Source organism: Neofelis nebulosa, chromosome 3 (assembly GCF_028018385.1).
Source record: "Neofelis nebulosa isolate mNeoNeb1 chromosome 3, mNeoNeb1.pri, whole genome shotgun sequence".
Lineage (NCBI taxonomy): Eukaryota > Metazoa > Chordata > Mammalia > Carnivora > Felidae > Neofelis > Neofelis nebulosa.
The window spans coordinates 76,450,859-76,472,961 of record NC_080784.1 but is presented as its reverse complement, the minus strand read 5'-3'; the positions used below and the strand labels follow the sequence as shown (position 1 = coordinate 76,472,961).

The 22,103-nt window shown below is 33.5% G+C and overlaps 1 protein-coding gene and 1 non-coding gene across 5 annotated transcripts in view; one reads left to right on the top strand and one right to left on the bottom strand.

Annotated features, from left to right (window-relative positions):
* The window catches only part of FBXW7 (F-box and WD repeat domain containing 7), a 229,737-nt gene that overhangs the window by 47,374 nt on the left and 160,260 nt on the right, over positions 1 to 22,103 (bottom strand). Inside the window, exon 1 of one of the 4 annotated variants that reach the window (XM_058721163.1) lies at positions 14,910 to 15,365. The exons of the other annotated variants lie outside the window; for them this stretch is intronic. Coding sequence (XP_058577146.1) covers positions 14,910 to 15,056 — 147 coding nt within the window. The 5' untranslated portion in view covers positions 15,057 to 15,365. Of the gene's footprint in view, positions 1 to 14,909; positions 15,366 to 22,103 lie in introns of those variants that run through there. 4 annotated transcript variants of the gene reach the window in all.
* On the top strand, positions 3,957 to 4,063 carry LOC131508169 (U6 spliceosomal RNA). Its single transcript, XR_009259880.1, has one exon. It is a non-coding gene; the product is annotated as a U6 spliceosomal RNA (small nuclear RNA).

Genomic DNA, 22,103 nt, shown 5'->3' with positions numbered 1-22,103 from the left:
GAGAAGTAGATAAGGGCTAGATTATGCAAGACCTCATAAAGGATTTTGGTCTTTACCATAAGAGTAATGAAAAGCTAATGCTGCATGTTAGTGAAGGGAAAGAAATAATCAGATAAGCCTCTTGAAAAATCACTCTAAATGTAGTATTAAAAACAGAACGGAAGTGAGAGTGGATGTGGAGAGACTATGTGAGGAATTTATTCCACCAGGCCAGGCAAGAGATAACAGTGGGTGAGACTACCTAGGTGCAACAGAGACGGGTAGAAGTGAACAGTTACAAGACATTTAGGACATAAAACTAATAGGATTTGATGACAGACTAGTCATGAAAAGTAAAGGAGGAGGAATTATTAAAGATGACATTTAGGTTTCTTATGGTTCTTAGGTTCTTAGGTTTCCCACTGGATGGGACATGAGAGAGGATACTAGACAAGAGTGTTTGCTTTTCCTGGGGTAGGGAGGATCACGAATTCTATATTTGGTCATATTTGATTTGAGGTGTCTTTGAGACATCCAGGTGAGGATATCATGCTCCAACTAGCTCTGGAGCTCAGAACAAAGGTCTAGATTGGAGATGAAAACATGGGAATCATCTGTGTATAGTCCTTCTCTGAGCCACCTCCTCCCCATTCTAAAGCTGTTAACCACAGTGCTTGACCCAATGCCTTGTCACACTGTAGGCACATTAATCATGTCATGTCCCTTATTAAACTGTAAGTTCCATGAAAGCAGTGACCACTTCTATTTTCTTTTACATCAACTCCTCACATAGGGTGAGGGTATCCTGCACTTAACAGGGTATCAAAAAAATAATATTTGAATGAGATAATGAGCAATGTAACACATACTTTAGTCAATAATGACACAAAACTACAGAAAAAATAACCGTAAAAGTTAATTTTCAGCATAATTTGAAAAGCTCATATAATTTTAAATATAAGGGAAGGTGATGTAGGTGAGTAACATATTTTATATATTATTTATTTAGTATGTGTTATATATGGTTTTATTTATATCATCTTATATATTTATATATGTATATTCCCCCCTCAGGGAAAAGTAATACAATTTTCTAGATATTTATCAGTTACACAACTCAAGCATAAACTAAACTGAAAGAAAATATACAGTTTGATATACAACAAAAATGCAATTATCTTTGTTAAAAAAACCAACCTGGTTTAGAACTTCCTGTACCTTTAAAAATGCCCAACAGAATATAAACTTTTACTATTAAAAGGAATATACACAGTTTTAACAACACTTAATGTACACTATATCCCACAGATCTCAGTATTTTATTTATTCATTGGTATTAACCCAAGATATATCATTTTTGAATCTCCATTTTACTGACAAGAAATCTGAAGCATGGAAAGTTTTTGAGAGTTACCAAAACCATTTTAAGTAATATTTGCTTAAAAAAAAAGACAAAACAACCTTTGGCAATATATATTTTAATCTCTATGAACAAAATAGCAAGCTAAGTGACATTTCCATTAAAATTAAATTGAATATTATGCATTTTACACATAACCACCTATCTTTATTTTGCTTTAGTTGCTTTTTATCATGACCTCCTATTGAGAAAGGATCTAGCAAGAAACACTACACTTAATGAAAAGGGCCAAAAGGACTAAGATCCCACTGAAATACTTAAAAAAAAAAAAAAAAAAAAAAGTTCCTGACAGTTATTTCATTGCTACTTCATTTGGTTTTGTGAATATGAAAAGCATTTTCATAATAATTTCATGATAATTTTAACAAAAGATACATTTTGGGGCATACCATTCACATCTAACTTTGGAGATAGAACATAATTCATCTTAAACCTCACTGGAGTCAACACTATATATATGCATTTCTAAATCCTCTTTGGTTTTCATCTTCTAAGAAATATTTTAACATGTATATATTAAAACTGAAGAGTGTTATTACATTGTTCAAAGTATATATACTTTTGTATATAACCATGGTCTGGGAATTTTAAGTAAATATATTGAAGACTACAAAATACAGTGCAAGATAATGAGAAACACTAGCGAATAGTATCAATGCTTTGTAAATTACATTAAAGAGAAAATATACTAAAATGAAAAAGGAAAAACTGATAAAAAATATTTTGGGTGATGTTGTGGTTAGCCATTTATTACTTTTTTGTATGAGAGTTAATTAATATTCTAAAAAGGTCTACAAAAAGCTGAACAACCTCTCAAGCTCTGAATTCATGGCACTGACCTTAGGACTTTCTCAGAATGATTTTTAATGCACTCTGTTATTAGTAAAACCTGTTCAAACACATGCCCCATCTGCCAGCACCCCATCTGCAAGAGAGCTTCTTATTCTTGTAGACAGTACAACTTCTGCTTGCTTCCTTGTCTTCTCTACATACCAGCTGTATGATAATGAGTATGAGCAGCTGAAAATACCGCATGATAACAAAGCTAATATGAAAACAGCGGAACAACACTTCCCCTCAATGAAGCAGTTGCAGCATGAACACAGCAGATAAGCTACTCAACAGAGGTGGAGTGGGTGAGAATTTCATTTGCGTGTATGGGGGCCCGGGAGTGCTTGTAGGTGTGTGTGCGTGTGCCACATCCGCACACATGTATGTATATGTGTTAAATATGGGGTTTCCACGCAATTAAAAAATAAAGAGAACCAAGAGCAGCACAGGGTACCAAAGACAGATCTAAATCTCTAAGAACTTTTGTTAAGACCTGCGAATCAAGTCCTTAAATGTTTTCAGTCTCAATTCTTATACAGTAACGATATACCAGGGGCCATTTTGATAAGCTCGTTTTCAAATATGTTAGCAAGTATGTTCCATTTCTTAATTAACTTATTTTGAGGCCTCTAGGGAAAGAAATGGAGTCAGAGCTTAAAATCATAATGGGAACTATTTACTAGACATTTTAGCAGCTAACATAATATGTGAATCAATACACTCTCTTTAATTCTTATACAGCGATTTAAATTGTTTTAATTTAATGGTATTGGAGCCAACACATTTATTCTAAACATCTGAGAAACTCCAAACAAAATACTAAGATAGCACAGGCTACCTTAATTTAGGAAGACATAATGGGGTTAATTTTTACATAGATGATAGTCACAGTGAATGAATCTACATAATGTAAGTAGAACAAATCACATTAATTTTTCACATGCAGTAGCTTTCCATTTAGAGATTAACAGTCATTCAGGAAATTATTTAAGAAAATGACCATTTAAAATTGGTGCTAAGCATTTTCTTTCACAGTTTGAACAAACTAAAAATGAAAAAATATTCAAAACACTAACTGTAAGTAAAAGAAATTAAGTACTATCATATAAGGAGATTTAATTATAACTTTTACCAATACACTGAAAAAGCCTTATGCGGACTTCGTAATAGTTATTAAGTTCTTATTACATAACCATACTTTCTATAGGTCATTTCATTTTATTCTTACAACAACCCTATGAAAGTAAGTACTTCTACTATCTCCATTTTACAGATGAGGCTTAGTAAGTGGTGAAACTAAGAATGCAATCCCAAGTCTAACTGACTCCATCATCTATGCTGTTAAGCACTCAGCTATTCTGATATAAACTCCACAAGGATGAGGATTTGAGTCTGTTTCATTCACTGTTGTACTCCAAACGCCTAAAGCAGTCCTTGACTCATAGCAATTATTGAATGAATAAATAGAAAAGTGGTCAGTTGTTTTTAAGTGTAAATCAATTTAAGTGGGAAAAAAACTATCAATTTTGTAATAACCCGAATCGTTTTGATACTGAAAAAAAAATACGTCTTAAAGAAACTTAAAATAAGACTGTTTAGTAACCTAAATTGTGTTCACTTGTTAGATTCAAAAATTAAGACTTTATTTAAAAGATTCTCATAGTTAAACACTCATGTCTGAAAAGGCTGGTACAGGATGAATACGAGCAAAATTGCACTGATTTTGGTGCTCACTTCAGCAGCACACACACTAAAATTGGGACGACACAGAGAAGATTAGCACGGCCCCTGCACAAGGATGACACACAAATTCCTGAAGCTTCCATATTTAAAAAAACAAAAAGAGCAAAATTGCACTGATTTTACTATTTTTGCATATTTTTGTAAATCCACTTTACCTGTCTTCATTTCATTGTATAACTATAAAAATGTACTTTTCCTGTTAGCTTAACATATTCCTTGACTTCAAATATAACAAGGCCATGAGCTTCCCTAACATAAAAGATTTGTATACTATGCATCAGAACCTGAACTGAAAGAATAGTTCCAACTTAATAAAATACTCCCAATCATCCCTTAAAAAATAAGACATACAACTGCATTTTCTCAAAGAAGAACGAACTTTTAACACCAGTTAACCAATTCAAAAATCCCACAAATTCACACAAGATTTACAAAAACAGTACTATACTGCCCCTACATGTTCAAACTAGTAGTAACAAGGACATTTTAAAATCCAAAGTGATAATGCAGAGATTTTTCTGGAATACTGAAAAGCTGTTTAAGCTTAAATTGTGCCCAAGTGAACTATACGTAATCACCCACATATAAAAATGTAATTAAATATAGGAATAACCTACAAGTTTTGATTTACATTTTCAATACTAGCAAGGAGAAAAAAATTAAGAGAATTTCACCCAAAATTGTATTTTTTCTCTCAAATATAAGATACATGAAAATATAAAATAATCAGAAACAAATAACTAGCTCTGTGTTTTTGGAGTCAGTGTTAATGTATTAATGTTTGAGAAATACTTATTGTTAATTGTTCTTCCTCTAGCCCTAACTAAATGTCAATAAAGTTTATAAATATATAAACATTTATATATAGAGATACTACCAAAGTCACAAGAGAAACCTAGTATCAGATACACTTTAAAAAAAAAAAAAAAACCTATCTTACTTTTCACAATTTAGGGATAAAACACTATATATGCAAATAAAGAGATGTGCGGCATCATGGAAATAACTGAACTGTAACTTCTAACATTTAGAATGTCATTGGCTTCACCATAAATGGTAGTCCTTTCCGCTCTTACTTTCTATGGTAAAGTTTCTATAATATTAAAAAAAAATCTTAACTTATATCTATCATTTATATCTACCATAAATACATCTCCTATAAATTATATCTATCATTATATAATTGGTTTATATGTGAGACACACATTAATTTATGCAACTTTCCACAAGTCAGATAGGGCCAAGAACTCTAATTCTGACACAGGAACAATCCAGAAAGAAATCACTAGGTGAGCTTGATAGGATATTAAAGTTTCCTTCCAAGAATATGAAAAAATGGAAGAAAATGGAATCGTATTTAATTTCAGGACCTCAAAATACTATTCTGTGCTAGATACTATCTAACAGTATTTGAAAACCAGTAGATTATACATTTCAATAAAATTACCAACATAATCCTATCAAGTCAGAGAAAGACTGTGTCTGTATATGAATGCACATGTATGTAGTATCTATACAAACAAATGGAGAAACTATAAGACAAATTACCCTCAGTTGATTTAGAAAAGAAAAGCGTACAATTGAATAAAGGAGTCTGGTGACACACTATATACTGGAGCACACCAAACACGCTGTCCCCACCCAGGCAGAATTCTCAGGGTCACCGAAACGTTAAATTCTTTTTTTTTTTTTTTTTTTTTTAAGATCACTAGGAATCTTTTTTTTTTTCAACGTTTTTTATTTATTTTTGGGACAGAGAGAGACAGAGCATGAACGGGGGAGGGGCAGAGAGAGAGGGAGACACAGAACCGGAAACAGGCTCCAGGCTCCGAGCCATCAGCCCAGAGCCTGACGCGGGGCTCGAACTCACGGACCGCGAGATCGTGACCTGGCTGAAGTCGGACGCTTAACCGACTGCGCCACCCAGGCGCCCCCGAAACGTTAAATTCTATAAAAGGTAGGACTTTTTCTGCTTTGTTCGCTAATGTATCTAAAGTGCCTAGAATTGTGCCTCGCAATTAATAGATGTTTATTTGTTGTATAAGCTAATTAACCTCTGATTTTGATATGTGACCATAAAGTGGGGACAATGAGATAAGTCTCTGGACAGAACAGCATCTGTAGCCTCCTTCAAGGAAGGCCTCTGCCTTACTCATCTTTGTTACACTAGCAACACACACAGAAAGTATGCCTAATACATATTAGCAGAATAAAAATTAATTTAGTGCTATTAATTTTATGTAGCAATACTAGAAGAAGTAAAACAGTGGTAGAGGTTCTCATTCCTCATTTAATGTATAAGTTGGCTAACAGGAGTTGCATTTAATCCCTAAAGAAAAATAATATATAAGCTCTGAATTATCATTATATATTATATGGAGCTGCCTATAACTAGGTTAGTAAAATTAGATATCCATTTATATAAGGTATGTTTTACAGTACTTAAATATGCATGTGCCCAGAGACTTAACACAAGGCTTTGACTACTTTGACATTTCAAAGTGTATTCCGTTTTTTGTAGGTGGGTGACAGCTGTAAAACTCAAAGGTCTGTGGAGTCCCACAATTTTGCAGAAAGCTGTATTGCTGACTTCAGAACTTTTTGGAGTTTAGAAAAGTAATACAGTGCATATGTATTACTGAACACTTCCAGTACTTTATACATTAATATTTTTGCAACAAAGTATAGGACCATTCAGATAAATAATAAAAGGGTCTTACGTCAGTTACAGTTAGGGTTGGTTAACTTTAAAAAAGTTCTTAGTTCTCAGGACTTGCTAGATTTCTGGTCTGCAGACAAGGGACAGTAGATTTATTTCATATGTGTTTACATTACCAGAACTTAGTACCAAGTTTATTTTTTAGCATATTTTTCATCTGTCTCCCATACTAAATTTAATAGCCTTGCCCTGTGATGTTAAAATTACTGAACTACTTAAACAGATTGTTATCTATCAACAAAAGGGAGAGAAATTCATGGCAGTTATTTCTACAATGTAGTTGTAGACCTCTAAAACACATTATAATTTGTTTTACATTCATATTTGACAACTGAGACACAGCCTAATACCAAGACATCACTGGATGACAAAAACCATCTAGAAAGCAATGTTATCAGAGTTAGATATTGAAGCCATCATAAATTGTGGGAACGGGGGCGCCTGGGTGGCGCAGTCGGTTAAGCGTCCGACTTCAGCCAGGTCACGATCTCGCGGTCCGTGAGTTCGAGCCCCGCGTCAGGCTCTGGGCTGATGGCTCGGAGCCTGGAGCCTGTTTCCGATTCTGTGTCTCCCTCTCTCTGCCCCTCCCCCGTTCACGCTCTGTCTCTCTCTGTCCCAAAAATAAATTAAAAACGTTGAAAAAAATTTTTTTGAAAAAAAATTGTGGGAACAGAGCTAAGAATTACATATTTAAAAACCCAGCATTACATAGCAAAAGTTAACCCTTAAAACATTTGGCAACTAAGGATGGATCTGTTCACTCAACAAACCTTACAATGGTCAGTATACCATAGTGTTTGTGATATGACAGCCAGATGCCTGAGTTAGGATCTCAGCTCCGTTGCTTATTACCTCAAGGGCAAGTTATTTAACTTTCCTGTGCCTCCTCAGATTCCTCATCTGTAAAACAGGGATCCTATAATACACCACCTCTTTCACAAGGTTATTTTAAGGATTATATGAGTTCCTATATGGAAAGTATAGTGCATCCTCTGCATCCCAACTTAGACTATATACTATTACCTGATTTTACTGTCATCGAAACATTGGCATTAACAACTACTTTTCTGTTTCCCTAAAGTAGAATCTAAGCACCATGAGGGCATGGTCCCTGTCCATCTAGTTCACTGCTATATCCACGGGTTCTAGAAAAATTTCCAACCCTGTTCTAAGTATTTCATACATATTTTTGGCTGATATTAATACTAATAAATGTCATGTCAAGGGGTAAGTGAATTTGCAGAAGTATAAATAATGTCAAACACCAAGATGTGAGCCCAAGCAATAATATAGGTTCCTTCTGTCCATCACTTCTCTGATCATCTGCTTAGCAAACATCCTTCATGTTTTGATTCAAAGTTACTGTGAAGCCTTTCTTGAGCCATGTGCTTTGAGACTTCGGTGACCCTCTCGTGCTCCCACAGTATTTTGTACATGGGTCCATTTAAGCAATTATCTTTTTAGACAATAAAGATTTGTTTATGGTTTTTACCACTCGACTATCTAAGATGCTTAAAGGATTGTGATTTTTCACCTTTGTATATCCATCCACAGGTACCGGGGATGAAGAATCATCACCTTTTTATTTATAGCCAGTACCTTGCACAGTACATAGAATAAGACCACAAGAAAATTTATAATTTATATTCTGTTTATTTATGTTTATGCATGACACATGAAACATTCCTAAGAAGAAAAAGTCTGACATGATCTAAAATAGAATGGTCTGATACGTGGTAACTAATTCCTTTATTGATAAAATAGTGATAATAAAGACTATCAGATCATTTGAAAATGTCAATTCTTCCCCACTTCCAATGGAATATATGTGTAAGGAAAATAACCCTAGGAAGTAACATTTTACTAGTTTACTCAAAAAATAATAATAATAAGGTACCCTATTAAAATATCTCTCCAGACTTGCTCATATCACCACCCTGTTCTTCCTCTTGTCCAAAGTACTGTAATATTTTTTCTTTATTTCAGCATTTTCTGACATTTTTGGGCTACTGTAGACTCTTGAAAGTAGCCATTTAAATGACTTTACCCTATGTTTGTTTCTCCTTCGTTTTCAAAATTGGTAAGTAGTAATTACTTTTAAAATTAAGTGTCAAACTGTATCTGAGTTTATTTAAATTTAGAAAATGAAATATTCAAAATCACAGCTGCAAAGTCATTTAAAAACATTTAGTAAACAAAAACATGTCATATTCTTAACAGTACAAAAACTCCTTCAGAATCTTCCAAGTTTAACACACACTTCAACGAATTAGTCATAGGAATATTTGTACTAACTTTCTTCTGCGTATCACTAGGAGCATAAAAAGACAGACATTAAAGATAATTTCTGAACTCTAAGAGTTTATAGCCTAATTGAGGAGACAAGATAACTATATGAAGGTATCAAATAACATCACTAGGCAGTACACATATGCCTAAGGGCCAAAGGTAATGGCAACAATTACAATATGTTCCACTGGTGTATGAGGACAAAGGTAGATGCAATCAATGCCAGGAGAAAGGTTCCAACCAGACAGGGAAGGTAGACTGTGAGGTCATATAAAGGATCTAGAGGGGCGCCTGGGTGGTGCAGTCGGTTAAGCGTCCGACTTCAGCCAGGTCACGATCTCGCGGTCCGTGAGTTCGAGCCCCGCGTCAGGCTCTGGGCTGATGGCTCGGAGCCTGGAGCCTGTTTCCGATTCTGTGTCTCCCTCTCTCTCTGCCCCTCCCCCGTTCATGCTCTGTCTCTCTCTGTCCCAAAAATAAATTTAAAAAAAAAAGGATCTAGAAAGACAGAAGCACAAATATAGTTGGTGGACACCTGAATAGACCAATCTGGGAGAGAAATGGAGAATGCTGGCTTTTTAAAGGTTTCATATTTCTGTATGTTAGGTAAACATCCATCTATTTCTAATTGCCTAAGAGTTCCATGAAACAGATATTGAGTTTCATGAAATGTCTTTCAGGCATCAAGACATTTTAAAAGACCAGACTTGCTACAGCTACTTTCAATGAGAATTAATCATGGCTAGACTAGATTTAAAAAAAAAAAAAAAAAAAAGTAAACCTGGATTGGGGCTAAAGGCAAAGCTATGTCAGAAATGTAAAAGTAAGTAGTAGTGCTATAAGAAATAGGCAACTATTTCTGGCAGCTGCTCTTGTTAGTATGAGAAGTACTCTTGTCATACATATTATTAATAGCAGTACACTTTGAGAGAGGCTGTCACTTATACTGTGCAAATATCACACTATAATTCAGAAATATAAAATGGTAAATTAAGGTGGTGCAAAAACTGAGATAACCACAAGGCTTGCGGTAAAGATAATGTGTTAAATCAGTGATAAATCATAAAACTACATATGTAGATCATCCATTTAGATAAAAACACAGATTGTAGTTTTAAAACAATGGGAGGAGAAAAAGAAAATTATAGTTGAAAATAATAGGTGACAGGTCTACGGCAAATATTTTCCAAAAAGAATAAAAAATAAAATTACACGAGCAACAAATGATTTCTTGGTCTATTTACATATTTTCCTCCTGAAGCTATTATATATAAACATATCTCATTATTTTCTCAAAATGAAAAAGATTCCTTTGATAAAAAACCTAGAATACTAAAATTGGAAATAAAATAATCTAGTATTAGCTAAGTAAAATCCACAAAACTTTGCCATGTAGGAATAAATCTACTTAGAATATGATTTCTTAAGGAGCACCTGGGTGGCTCAGTCCATTAAGCTTCTGACTCTTGATTTCAGCTCATGATCTCACAGTTCTTGAGACTGAGCCCCACATCGGGCTCCATGCTGAGGAACTTGCCTGGGAATCTCTCTTTCCTTCTCTCTCCTTCTCTCTCTCTCTCGCCCTCCCCCACTCTTCTCTCTCTCTCAAAATAAATTTTAAAAAAGAAAGAATATGATTTCTTTCTCTTAAGCAACATTAGAAATCCCTCGTGCTGGTTTTTAATTGGTACAACTTTCTGGAGAGCAATTTAACAGTATTTTTTAAGAATCTAAAAAGGTTCATACTCCTTGACCCAATCAATAATCCTACTTCTAGAAATCTGTGTATAGAGATGTTAAAGATTTATATACAAAAAAGTTCAAAGCAGGTCACTGTCTAAATCAACAACAGTAGAAAAAATTATGGATGTATTTAGTAGGTTATATATTAATTAATAGCTTTATTATACTTAACGCTGTATATTAAGAAGAGAAATAATAAGCAGTATGCTAAAATTGTAGCAATTAGCCATACAAATATTTTTTTCTACATAACTACAAAAGAATTAGAAAAAAAGATGATGGTTTTAAAGGAAATGTAAGATTTATGGCTTGAACTAACAATCTCATTCTAAAAATTTACCATGAGCAGAAACTCATAAACAAGCAAAAAAATGTATGCACAAGATTTACTGCAGTATTATCATAATCATAAAAATCTATCTTCACTGTTTTATAAGCAAAGTTTCATTGAAACACAGTCCTGTCCATTTACCCATTCATTTAAGTATTGCCTAAAGCTGCTTTCATGCTACAATGGCAGAGATGAATAGTTCCAACAGTGACCATAAGGTCCACAAAGCCCAAAATATTTACTGGTCCTTTGCAGAAAGAGCTTGTGGACCCCTGATTTAAACTAACCCACAATGATAACAACATGCAGGAGTGATATTAACGTTTTCTCAAATGACACAAATATTCTAATTTTATTTCTATTTGCATTTTAAGGAAAAATTGTTTTAAATGTGGTATTTTGAACAAAACTTGATATGGAATATACTTCTCACAAAATTGTTTTCAATTATCAGAAATCCCAGTCGTACATTTCATTATTGCTTGAGCTCTTGGGTTTCGGGACAACGAGTCCTTGTCCCATATCAACCCTACCTCCCCTCCCACCACTCCCACCAGCAGTCCTATACCACTCTCCTAGCGGTGTTGCCAATACTTATGCTACACAATCAGTACACAGTTCAAACCCAGGAAAATACAGGCATTCTAAACACAGTATTTTGTCTATAAACCAGCATAGTCAGGTATCTTTAAAAGCCCTGTATAAACCAACAACGGCATGTCATTTGGAAATTTCTACCAAAACAATAACAATGAAGAGTAACTTTACAAGAATATTCTAAATGCTTAAAAGTCTCCAAACAAAATGAGTTAAGAAATGAGATTTAAGCACTGAAGTACATTTTCCTCCTCTTTTAGTTGTAAAGATATTATTTCTCTAATCACTAAAAAGGAAAAAAAAAATTGCTGCCAAATAAGCTATAAAATTCCATCAAGATGTATCTTGAGGTACATTTTTTTTGCATTTTAAATATTTCTTATATATGTTTAAAATGCAAAAAAAAAAAATAATGTACCTCAGGATTTAAGAAATGCAGTAGTATCATAATTAGGCATTCCAATTTCAAAGAAAATTCAAAATTTTCAGTTATTTTATAGATTAAGTAAGGTTTTCCTGTAAAATTTCCTCTAAAGGACAATCAGTTCTTTTAGAATAAAGTTATATACTAACTAGTCCTCTCAAATTTTCCTGTCTGGATTACCTATAAGACTTTTAAAAATGCAGATAGATTCTTGAGCTTTAATCCAGACCTCTTACATAAGACTATCCAAAAGAGGGGAACCCAGGAATCTACATTTTTAACAAGAATTTTAACAAGTATTCCTCATAATAAGTATGAGGACCTTAATACTAAAAATATTTTTATTTACAGTAACTGGTTAGTAACTTGACTGTTATTTCTTTATTGTTCTATTAAGTTCAAACTGCCTCTAATGAGAGACTAGAATAATTTATATAATAAGTTAGACTACCAATACCAATTTTACACTTAATATGAGGTAAATAAATTTTCTGAAAACGTTTCAAGAGATACAAATTGAAGTTTAAGTTACAGCAACTATGTTAAAGGATTTTTCACAATTTTCGAAGTATTTTATTGTGCAAACGTTAAGTGGATCAACATCTATGAGGGATGGAAGGACAATACCATGTTTTTCAAATTTTACTAGGTCAAGATTGCTAAAGTCTTATAAGAGGTCACTGTAGTGCACATTAGCTCACTACTCGGAAGAAAAAAAAAGGCCTACAAAATACAGAAATCTATCTGCTTTGTGTACTTTGTTGTCAGTAGAGAACAATCTGCTTGAAAATAAAATGTACCCAATATGAGATATACTAGATGTTACACACAAAATACGATTAATTACATATCATACCAAGACTTCCTTACATCTTTGATAAAGAAAAATACATTTTTTAAATGTTTATCATCAATTTACCAAGGGAAAATTAGTAAATTAAATAGCAAAGAGCATTCAAATCAATTAAAAGCTATCTAAATTAACCAGGCACAGAATTCCAGGGAGGGGAGGGGGATATAATTATGCTATCCCTCTAATATTTCTAGTAGTCAGATTCAATGAGTTATGCAATTTTAAGTTACTGGCAGGCAGGCTGTCTAAAACTGAATGTGTTTTTTAACTATTCCAAAAAATGTTCTTGTGTGAATTTTATTTTTCGAATTTAGTTCTCTTCTGCTATTACAAATGCAAGGCTATAAATTAACATAACATAGTAACCCAGAAAAGTCAAGCTGCATAGCGACCCTAGGAAGACCTCAGGGAAAGCCTTGATGTTCTCTATTAATTTTTCTTACAGAATCTGTTGCTGAGCCTTTTAAATTTCATGTACATGTTAGAAGATAAAGGCAAAAATATACACTGTGACATAATGAAGTAATCTACCACATACTGTACCTAAGTTTATTAAAAACAGCAACAAAGAACAAAATCATCTTGATTGTTAATATCTTAACCTTTTGATTTAAAACACCCACATTTCTTTTCTTCAGTTTAAAATTTTACTTGTATTGGTATTTTTTATAGAAGTATAAAAATAATAAATTAGTTTATTAATGACTTTGAAGCTATTCGAGGCCTCTGTGTAAATGCTTAAATCAGAACAGTGACCTCATTCAGAAGTTATAAAAGTGACAAAGTGAACGAAGACAAACACTTTCCAACAACATAGTAAAGAAGAAAATAAGAGGGTGGTGGAGATATCTGTATTCTATTTTCAATGTTTAAACTGTATTACATTTAAACCTCAATCAAGATGTTTTTCAACATGGCTACCACTTGTTTGGAGTAGAAGAGGACACTCCTCAAAAGGAGCTAAGATAATTAGAAAACATGTTCTTACAAAGGTTATTTAAGTCCCAGCAAATAAAAGATTCTTTTTACTAAGGAGGAAAAATACTTTTCAGGTGTTCTGTGTTAACCTACTTGTTCAATAGAATATTTCCCCATTAGTTTAAAAAGAAAAAGAGGTAAAAAAGGAAACTAAAACATTCATAGCACTGTTACATGCAATCACCCATTTAATCTTGGGTTGTTTTTGTTGTTGTTTTGGTTTATTGGGTTCAGGATCATAAACATATTTTAGATCTAAAAAAATATCACTCTAGTTAATAATGCAAACCAGCAATACCAAGTAACTCAGAAAACACAATAAAACTGCTAACATTAACAGGGTCAGAACTTGGCAAGGGATAGCAGAATGTCATCCTGAAAAACATCCAATAGATCATAACCTGATTATATGTTAGCACAAGTTCTACAAAATGTTTGTTAGTTCAGGATTGTCTATATATAAACTGTATCGTAACTGCCACACAATTGCATGCTATTTTTATTTGATATAACAGCAAAAAGTAATGTCCCTATTATATTAAGTTTGAATTAAAGAAATGGCAATTTAAAATCATACAGTTTTAAGGGTCAGATAAATCTAGGGAACTTGGAATACTCTTTAAAAGAGCTAAATGCTGTAATTCCCATGTATAAGAAGAATACCACCAGCTTTTTGCTTTTCTCACAAAATAAAAACTACAAATTTGGGGTTTTAGTATTTGCCAACATACTTAAGACATGTTTTTCACATTTGCCAATTTTAAATAAATTTAAAGGATTCTAATATCATGAAAAACAAATGAGAGAGAAAAAAAAGGTGGATTGGGTAACCTTGCCCTCTAGGCTCTCGTTCTATTATAATTACCACTTACATAAGTTTTATCTAGCTACATAATGCGCTGATAATTTATAAATATCAATTGAAATTTGGAGCATTTCTTCACTAAAGAAGACAGAAGAATTTCATTTAAATAAATATTCCTATTTTTTAAATGTAAGACTTACCCGTCTTCGACAAAAGGGGAGGCCTTGGGCAATGATGCTAATGCTAAATATCTTCATCACAGTTTGATGTGGTAGAGGCTCTTTTGCACTTTTAAGATCAACAGGAACCAAGCCATGGTTTAAAGTAGCTTTTCCTGGTTTTGACATTTTAAAACTCCTCTCAGTTGATGAATACTTTCTACATGTAATACAGGCACATTACTAAAAATTCTAGCCACCAAATTAAAATATAATTTTCTAATTAAAAAACAAAACAAAACAAAACAAAACAAAACGGCTGAGAACCCAAGGCCTGCTGCTTTTGTCTTTCAACCTTCTCCTACCAAATGTCCTGACCTGTCTGAGGCTTGGTGAAGTGCAAACTATCCTAGAATAGCCAGGAATTATAAACTACTGAAGTGAAAGCTCCTGCTCCTGCCAGTCAAACAGCTGGTGAACCTCCCATACAAAGTCAGTAATGGGAATACAACCAAAGCAGGGCAATGCTGTAGGGTCCCTTTTCAAACTTCTGCAACTACTAACTCAGGTATTCCCTAGAAAGTGAAAGTAAACTTTTCCTTACAAACTACAAAAAATAAATACTGTATTTTCTCTCAAATATCTTGAGTCTTCCTTACCCAAATATCAGCATTAATATCTTAGGAATGTTTTTAAAATGTGCTTCACATTTAAGGACAGTATGCATGCACACGTTTGTTCTTAGATATATTCAGAATGAGCACTATATTCTCAAGCATTCATCTTAAGCATGCTCTCTTTTCCATACATACCATTCTTTATCTCATACTAAAACATTAAATTCACTCTAGCTCCCTAAAGCTATTAATATGCACTTCACATTAATCTTATCAGTAGACATTGTAGTTGTTTGCAAATGTCAGTTCAATTGCTGTAATTCTGAAAAACTCAGTGATTCCACTTGAAAGTATATGTCATGTGATTAAAGATATATATATATATATAAGCAAGTACTTATAAATGTAGCCTGTGATGGGAAATTATTATAGTAAATAGTAACTAAGCCATTCATAGCAAATCGCTAGTGCCTAATTTCTCCAACATGCCATGGTCAGATAAATCTTCCTAAAACACAGAGAGAGAATGTGGTGTACAATCCAAACCTCAGAAACTTTCAATGGTTCCTCAATTTGGAGACGAAGACTCTCCTCAAAGTGGTCCCAAACTAATCTTTCCAGCATTACCTCAAACATTTCCCTAAATTAACCACTTATGCCAGTGTTACTTAATACTACACTTTATATTCAAACCCATGAACTAGACTGTTAATGAAGATAAGAAAAAAAAAACTGAGCGTGAGAATTAATAGATGGTAGGTAATCGACACGAACTATGTTCACAACGCTCGGTTAACTAGTTTGTTTTCTCCGTCCATTCCACTGTCCTTTCCAAAAGCCAGTGATCTCACTTATCTCTCCTTCCAATAGCTTTTATTGATCTCTATAAAGGGAACTTAGAATGTGATATGGAAAGAATTAGAAAGGAGAATGTCAGAAATAAGTGATTTCTTTTTTTACATTGGAGAGATCTGTCTTTCTAAATATAAAGTGGGCTACTAGGAAGCCAATCCATACACTAGAAATACTCCTAGCCCCACCAAGAAGCTATTTTATTAAACTACATTTTCCTTTCATACCACAATTTCAAATGCCGTTAAAAATGCAAAATCATTATCAGAGGTGACATTTTTAATTACACAAAAGTAAACAACCAAATTTCTCCAAAGAAAATACACAAATGATCAATAAACACATGTAAAGATGTTCAATATCACTAACCCCTAGGGAAAAGCAAATCAAAGCCAGAATGAACCACTACTACACACCCATTAGGATGGCTACAGATATACACACACACCATAAGAAGTGGTAGCAAGGATGTAGAGAAATTGGAACACTGTTTACTGTTGATGGGAACTTAAAATGTAAGTGCTGGGGGGCGCCTGGGTGGCTCAGTCGGTTAAGCGGCCGACTTCGGCTCAGGTCATGATCTCACAGTCTGTGAGTTTGAGCCCCGCGTCAGGCTCTGTGCTGACAGCTCAGAGACTGGAGCCTGCTTCAGATTCTGTGTCTCCCTCTCTCTCTGACCCTCCCTCATTCATGCTCTGTCTCTCTCTGTCTCAAAAATAAATAAACAAAAAAAAAATTAAAAAAAAAAAAAATGTAAGTGCTGGTGGGAGGTAGCTACTGTAGAAAATAGTGTATCAGTTCCTCAAAAAACTCCCACATGATCCAGCAATTCCACTTTTGGGTAAACCTCCCCCCCGCCCCCCCAAAAGAGAACTGAAAGCAGGGACTCGCAAATAGGTATTCATATGTCGCAACATATTCACAATAGCCAACAGGTGGAAGCAACCCAAGTAACCACTGACAGATGAATGAGCAAACAAAATGTGGTACATACATACAATGGAATATTATTCAGCCTTAAAAAGGAAGGAGATTCTGGTATATGCTACAACATGCATGCACCTTGAAGATATAATGGTTAAGTGAAATAAGTCAGTTTAAAAAGGAGAAATATTGTATGATTCCACTTACATGAGGTACCTAGCATGGTTAATTCATGGAGACAGAAAGTAGAATGGTGGTTGCCAGCAGCAAGTGGAAGAAAGGTCTAGAAAGTGAGTTTTTAATGGATACAGAGTTTCAGTTGGAAAAGACTAAAATGTTCTAGAGATAGAGATGGAGATGTTCTGCCCAACATTGTGAATGTATTTAAAGCCAGTGAATTGTATGCTCAAACATGGTCAAAATAGTAAATTTTATGCTATGGATATTTAACCACAACAAAAAAAAATTATTTTAATAAAAAAGTAAATAATTTAGAACAATAATCACCCCTCTCCCCACCCCCCTCCCAAAAAAAAAAAAAAAAAAAAACCCCAGAGATCTAGGGATAGAAGAGAGTGTACTGGGAATCGTTAATTTGATATGGCCCAAAAAAAAAAAAAAAAAAAAAAAGGTGAGGCTGATATCTAAGATAACCATGTCTCCAGCCTCACCAACGGGGGCGATAAATATCTCCAGCCTCATTCTAGTCCTATCACCTCTTCTGATGCTCACTTTATTTCTTAACACAAGACTTTTTTTTCCCCCAATATAACATGATCTTACTCCTTATCAGAAAAATCCCTTTGTTGCATGCAGTAGCTCCCATTGAATGCCCCTTTCCAAGTTACTATCAGTATCCACTTTGTTAATATTATATATCATTTTATGTATACTGACATTCTTTATTCTCAAAAAAATTCTCAGTGTTACCTTTGAAATCAGTTATTTAATTAAACCTTCAAAATTCCTTTCTTTGAACCACAAAGAAGATATAATTTAAACTACATGTTATTTTAATGCAGAAAAATTAGAAGAACATACTGCATTCCACAAGTTTAACATATTCTTCTGCATAGAAACGTGAATCAAACAGATCAACTCCAAACTTAACTTTTACTTAATCCACTGATTAAGAGATAATATAATGAAAATTATAAGTTTTTCACTTTTATATTTAAAACTTTAAATATAAACTTTTTTATATTTTAAATTTTTTAAAGATTTAAAATCAAAGAACTTTAGAGTTACATGTATTTACATGTAGATAGTCTTAAAGGAAAATATGAAGCTCTCTAATTTCCTTGGAGTCTGATCCTAAGGAGAAAGAAAAAAAAAGATTTGGAACTAAAAAAAAAATTTGGACTAAGAAAATTAAAATTAAAATGAACAGTGTTCTTTCTCCTGCTTGTAAGAGGGCAGAAATTGTTATGAAGCAGAATATTAGCTTTTCATTTTTAAGAAATTATTTATGATGATAAGAGTAGTAAAGGCTATTTGTATATTAAATGTGTTTTACATTAGATAACCAAGTTTTGATGAACACAAAGTAATGACATTTAATTCAACTCACTTTTTTAAATCAGTAAATAGCTGCCCTCAACTGGATAGTACAGAGTATTGCAACACTAGCAAACCAAACACTAAATCCAACTATGTGCTACAATATATGTCTGTAAAAAAGAGATATTACTAGTAACTGAGCAAAGTGAGTATTAATTTTCCAAAGTATATACTACCAAGTTTCATCATTTTGGGGGAGTCAAGTTAACAGTACTTCTAAAGTAATGTTCTCAATCAGCATGAAAACATTCAAAATACCAAAATTTTAAATACAGAAGAAAAAAAAAACAACAATGAGGACCATGCATAGAAGAACTCTAATTGTTAACACTTTAAAATGCACCTAGTTCCATATGTTCAAGAAAAAGTAAAGTCTTGGTCTCAATCATATTTTTAAAAAAAAATTTTTTTAACGTTTATTTATTTTTGAGACAGAGACAGAGCATGAAAAGGGGAGGGGCAGAGAGAGAGGGAGACACAGAATCTGAAACAGGCTCCAGGCTCTGAGCAGTCAGCACAGAGCCCGACGCGGGGCTCGAACTCACAGACCGTGATATCATGACCTGAGCCGAAGTCGGACACTTAACTGACCGAGCCACCCAGGTGCCCCAAGTCAATCATATTTTTTAAAACACTTAAGATATTCTTATTTATTAACTCTCCTCCCAAGCTCAACTCTTCAAAAAGACAGACTCTTTTTAAGATGTTATGAACAAATATTAACGAGATGCTATATAGTAAGTAGGAGCATCAATGCTAGAGCCAAACTACCTTAATCCAAAGCCTGAAGTTCTACTACTTATGAGTGGTTTGACCTTAAATTTATGACTCTATGCCTCAGTTTCATCTATATAAAACCTCCTCCCAGGATTTATACCAGTATTGACTTAGTTAATGTAAGTGAAGCACATAGAGCAATGCTTCACATCTAGTAAGTGTTCAGTACTGTTAGCTTCCATTACGATTACGACCACGACCACGACCACGACGACGACAACGACAAAGACAACTACCACTACCACCACCACTACCTACCGCCACTCCATTAGGATCAAAAATCACATAGAGCTTTGTATTCTGTCTCAATTTTAAAAGTCACTAGGACAGCAAACAGAGATTCTAAAATCCATCTGTAATAACTTTAAGATAGAATATCCTAAAACATAATCATCTACAAGTTTTAGAAAGGCTTCCATAATTCTGACAAAATTTTTACCTAAAAATGAAGCTGTGATGTCTTTTAAGATTCCAGATGTCACTGACTATCCATCCAACAATACAACATTAGGGAACTTGTGGTAAAGAGAAGATCTCTGTAAGGTATTTTGCCCACGCATCACTTTCTGATTTTCTTTCTTCGAAAAGTTTTTATTGGTCAAAGATGATTATATATAAATGCTAGTGTACCAAATATCACCAATATGGTACTTCTAAAATGTATTACGGTCCCATACATTCCAGTTCTCTTACAACAGCTACAAAAAGATTTACAGCTGTTTATTCTGGATTTCTACCTTTTCTTTCATTTATTACTATATTGAAGGCTAGGATTTAACTGCTCTTGACCAAAGGCCACAGTAGCTTAAAGATTTTCCATTTTCATAAACTATTCTTGAATCAGCTGAAACAACTCACTTGGAAGATAAGTTTACCTACAAGTATGAATGATTTCATACCAAGAGTTTACAAAGTCTCATATCGAAAACTTCTGACAGGAAGAATATCAGCATACATCATTTAAATTCCGTATCATTCACTACCTCTATGAATTTAAACAAGTGACTTGACTTACACTTTGGTAGAAACAGAAAAAATTCCAGATGCTAAATATTATACCACTATAAAAGTGAAATAAATCAGACTCCAGATCCTTTTGAGACAAGAATATGGTATTATAAAACATATTGATGTATTCAGGGATACAGAATGAGACATTATTCTCTGTATGTCAGTCATTCTTTTCCATCTTTCCTAACACCTTAGATACCAGAGTGTTAAAGTGTCTTCCTAGTCTAAGCAATCTATGTAAAAAGAGAGCAATTTAAACAGAGGCAAACAATGATAAATCAAGAAATTAAGTTCTTTGCTTAATGATAAATGAATGGTCAAGCTTGTAAAAACTGCAAAAAAAAAAACAAAAAAAAATCTGAACAACAGACTGTTACTTCAATTGTAGAAACAAAAATACAATCAGATTTAGAATGCAAGAAACATATAAATATATGGCATTCCCTTTAAAATTTTATTATTCACAAAAGGCATAGGTCAAATGAATAGAAACATTTTATAAAAATTAAAAACATTCAAAATGATTCCTTAAAAAGTTATAAAAGACATTTAAATGCTCAAAGTGTTCAACTAAGATTACAACTTCCAATTATAATATATTTGAGATAGTCATGTATACATTTAACGGAGCAGTCCCTTCCTTATCCAGCATTTCAGTTAACCATGGTCAATTGAGGTCCTGAAGCAAATGATCTTTCTTCTGGCATATTGCCAAAAGGTCAATAGTACCTAATGCTTCACCACAATGCCTACACCATTCACCTCACTTCATCTCATCACATGAGCATTTTATCATCTTACACCATCACAAGAAGAAGGGTTAGTACAATATTGAGAGATCATATTCACATAACTTTGATTTTAGTATACTATTATAATTATTCTATTATTAGCTATTGTTGGTAATCTCTTACTATGCCTAATTTATACATTAAACTTTATCATAAGTCTGTTTGCATACGAAAAACATAGTATTTACAGAGTTTGATACTATCCAGGGTTTTAGGCATCCACTGGGTGTCTTGAACGTATTTCCCTGCTAATTTTCTTTACGTGGGCACCAAGGGCAGCCCCTAACTACGTAAGAGAAATTAGCTTGAGTTCTGAAACAGCACATGCAGTTTATACAAGTGTTATAAAAATGTGACCCGGCAATCAGACATTTGCAAAATAAAAGCATTATGTATGCATCATGTACATACTTTACAATGTCAAAGTAAAAATGCTACAATAGCAGATTACATAAAGTATTACAACTGCTTTGATTTATATACCCAAGATCTGACTGCTGGACATTTAGGTTGTTTCTGAATTCTACTGGAATTTTCCTGTTATTTCTAAATGATTGGCTAAAAATAAAGTTATAAAAAGTAAAATATAGAAAAACTGATCAGACAAGTCCTTCAAAATGATGACAAAACTATACCCATGGTACACTAGAAATTTCATGATTCAAAAAAACCCAACTATTCATGAACTTATTTACAACTAAATT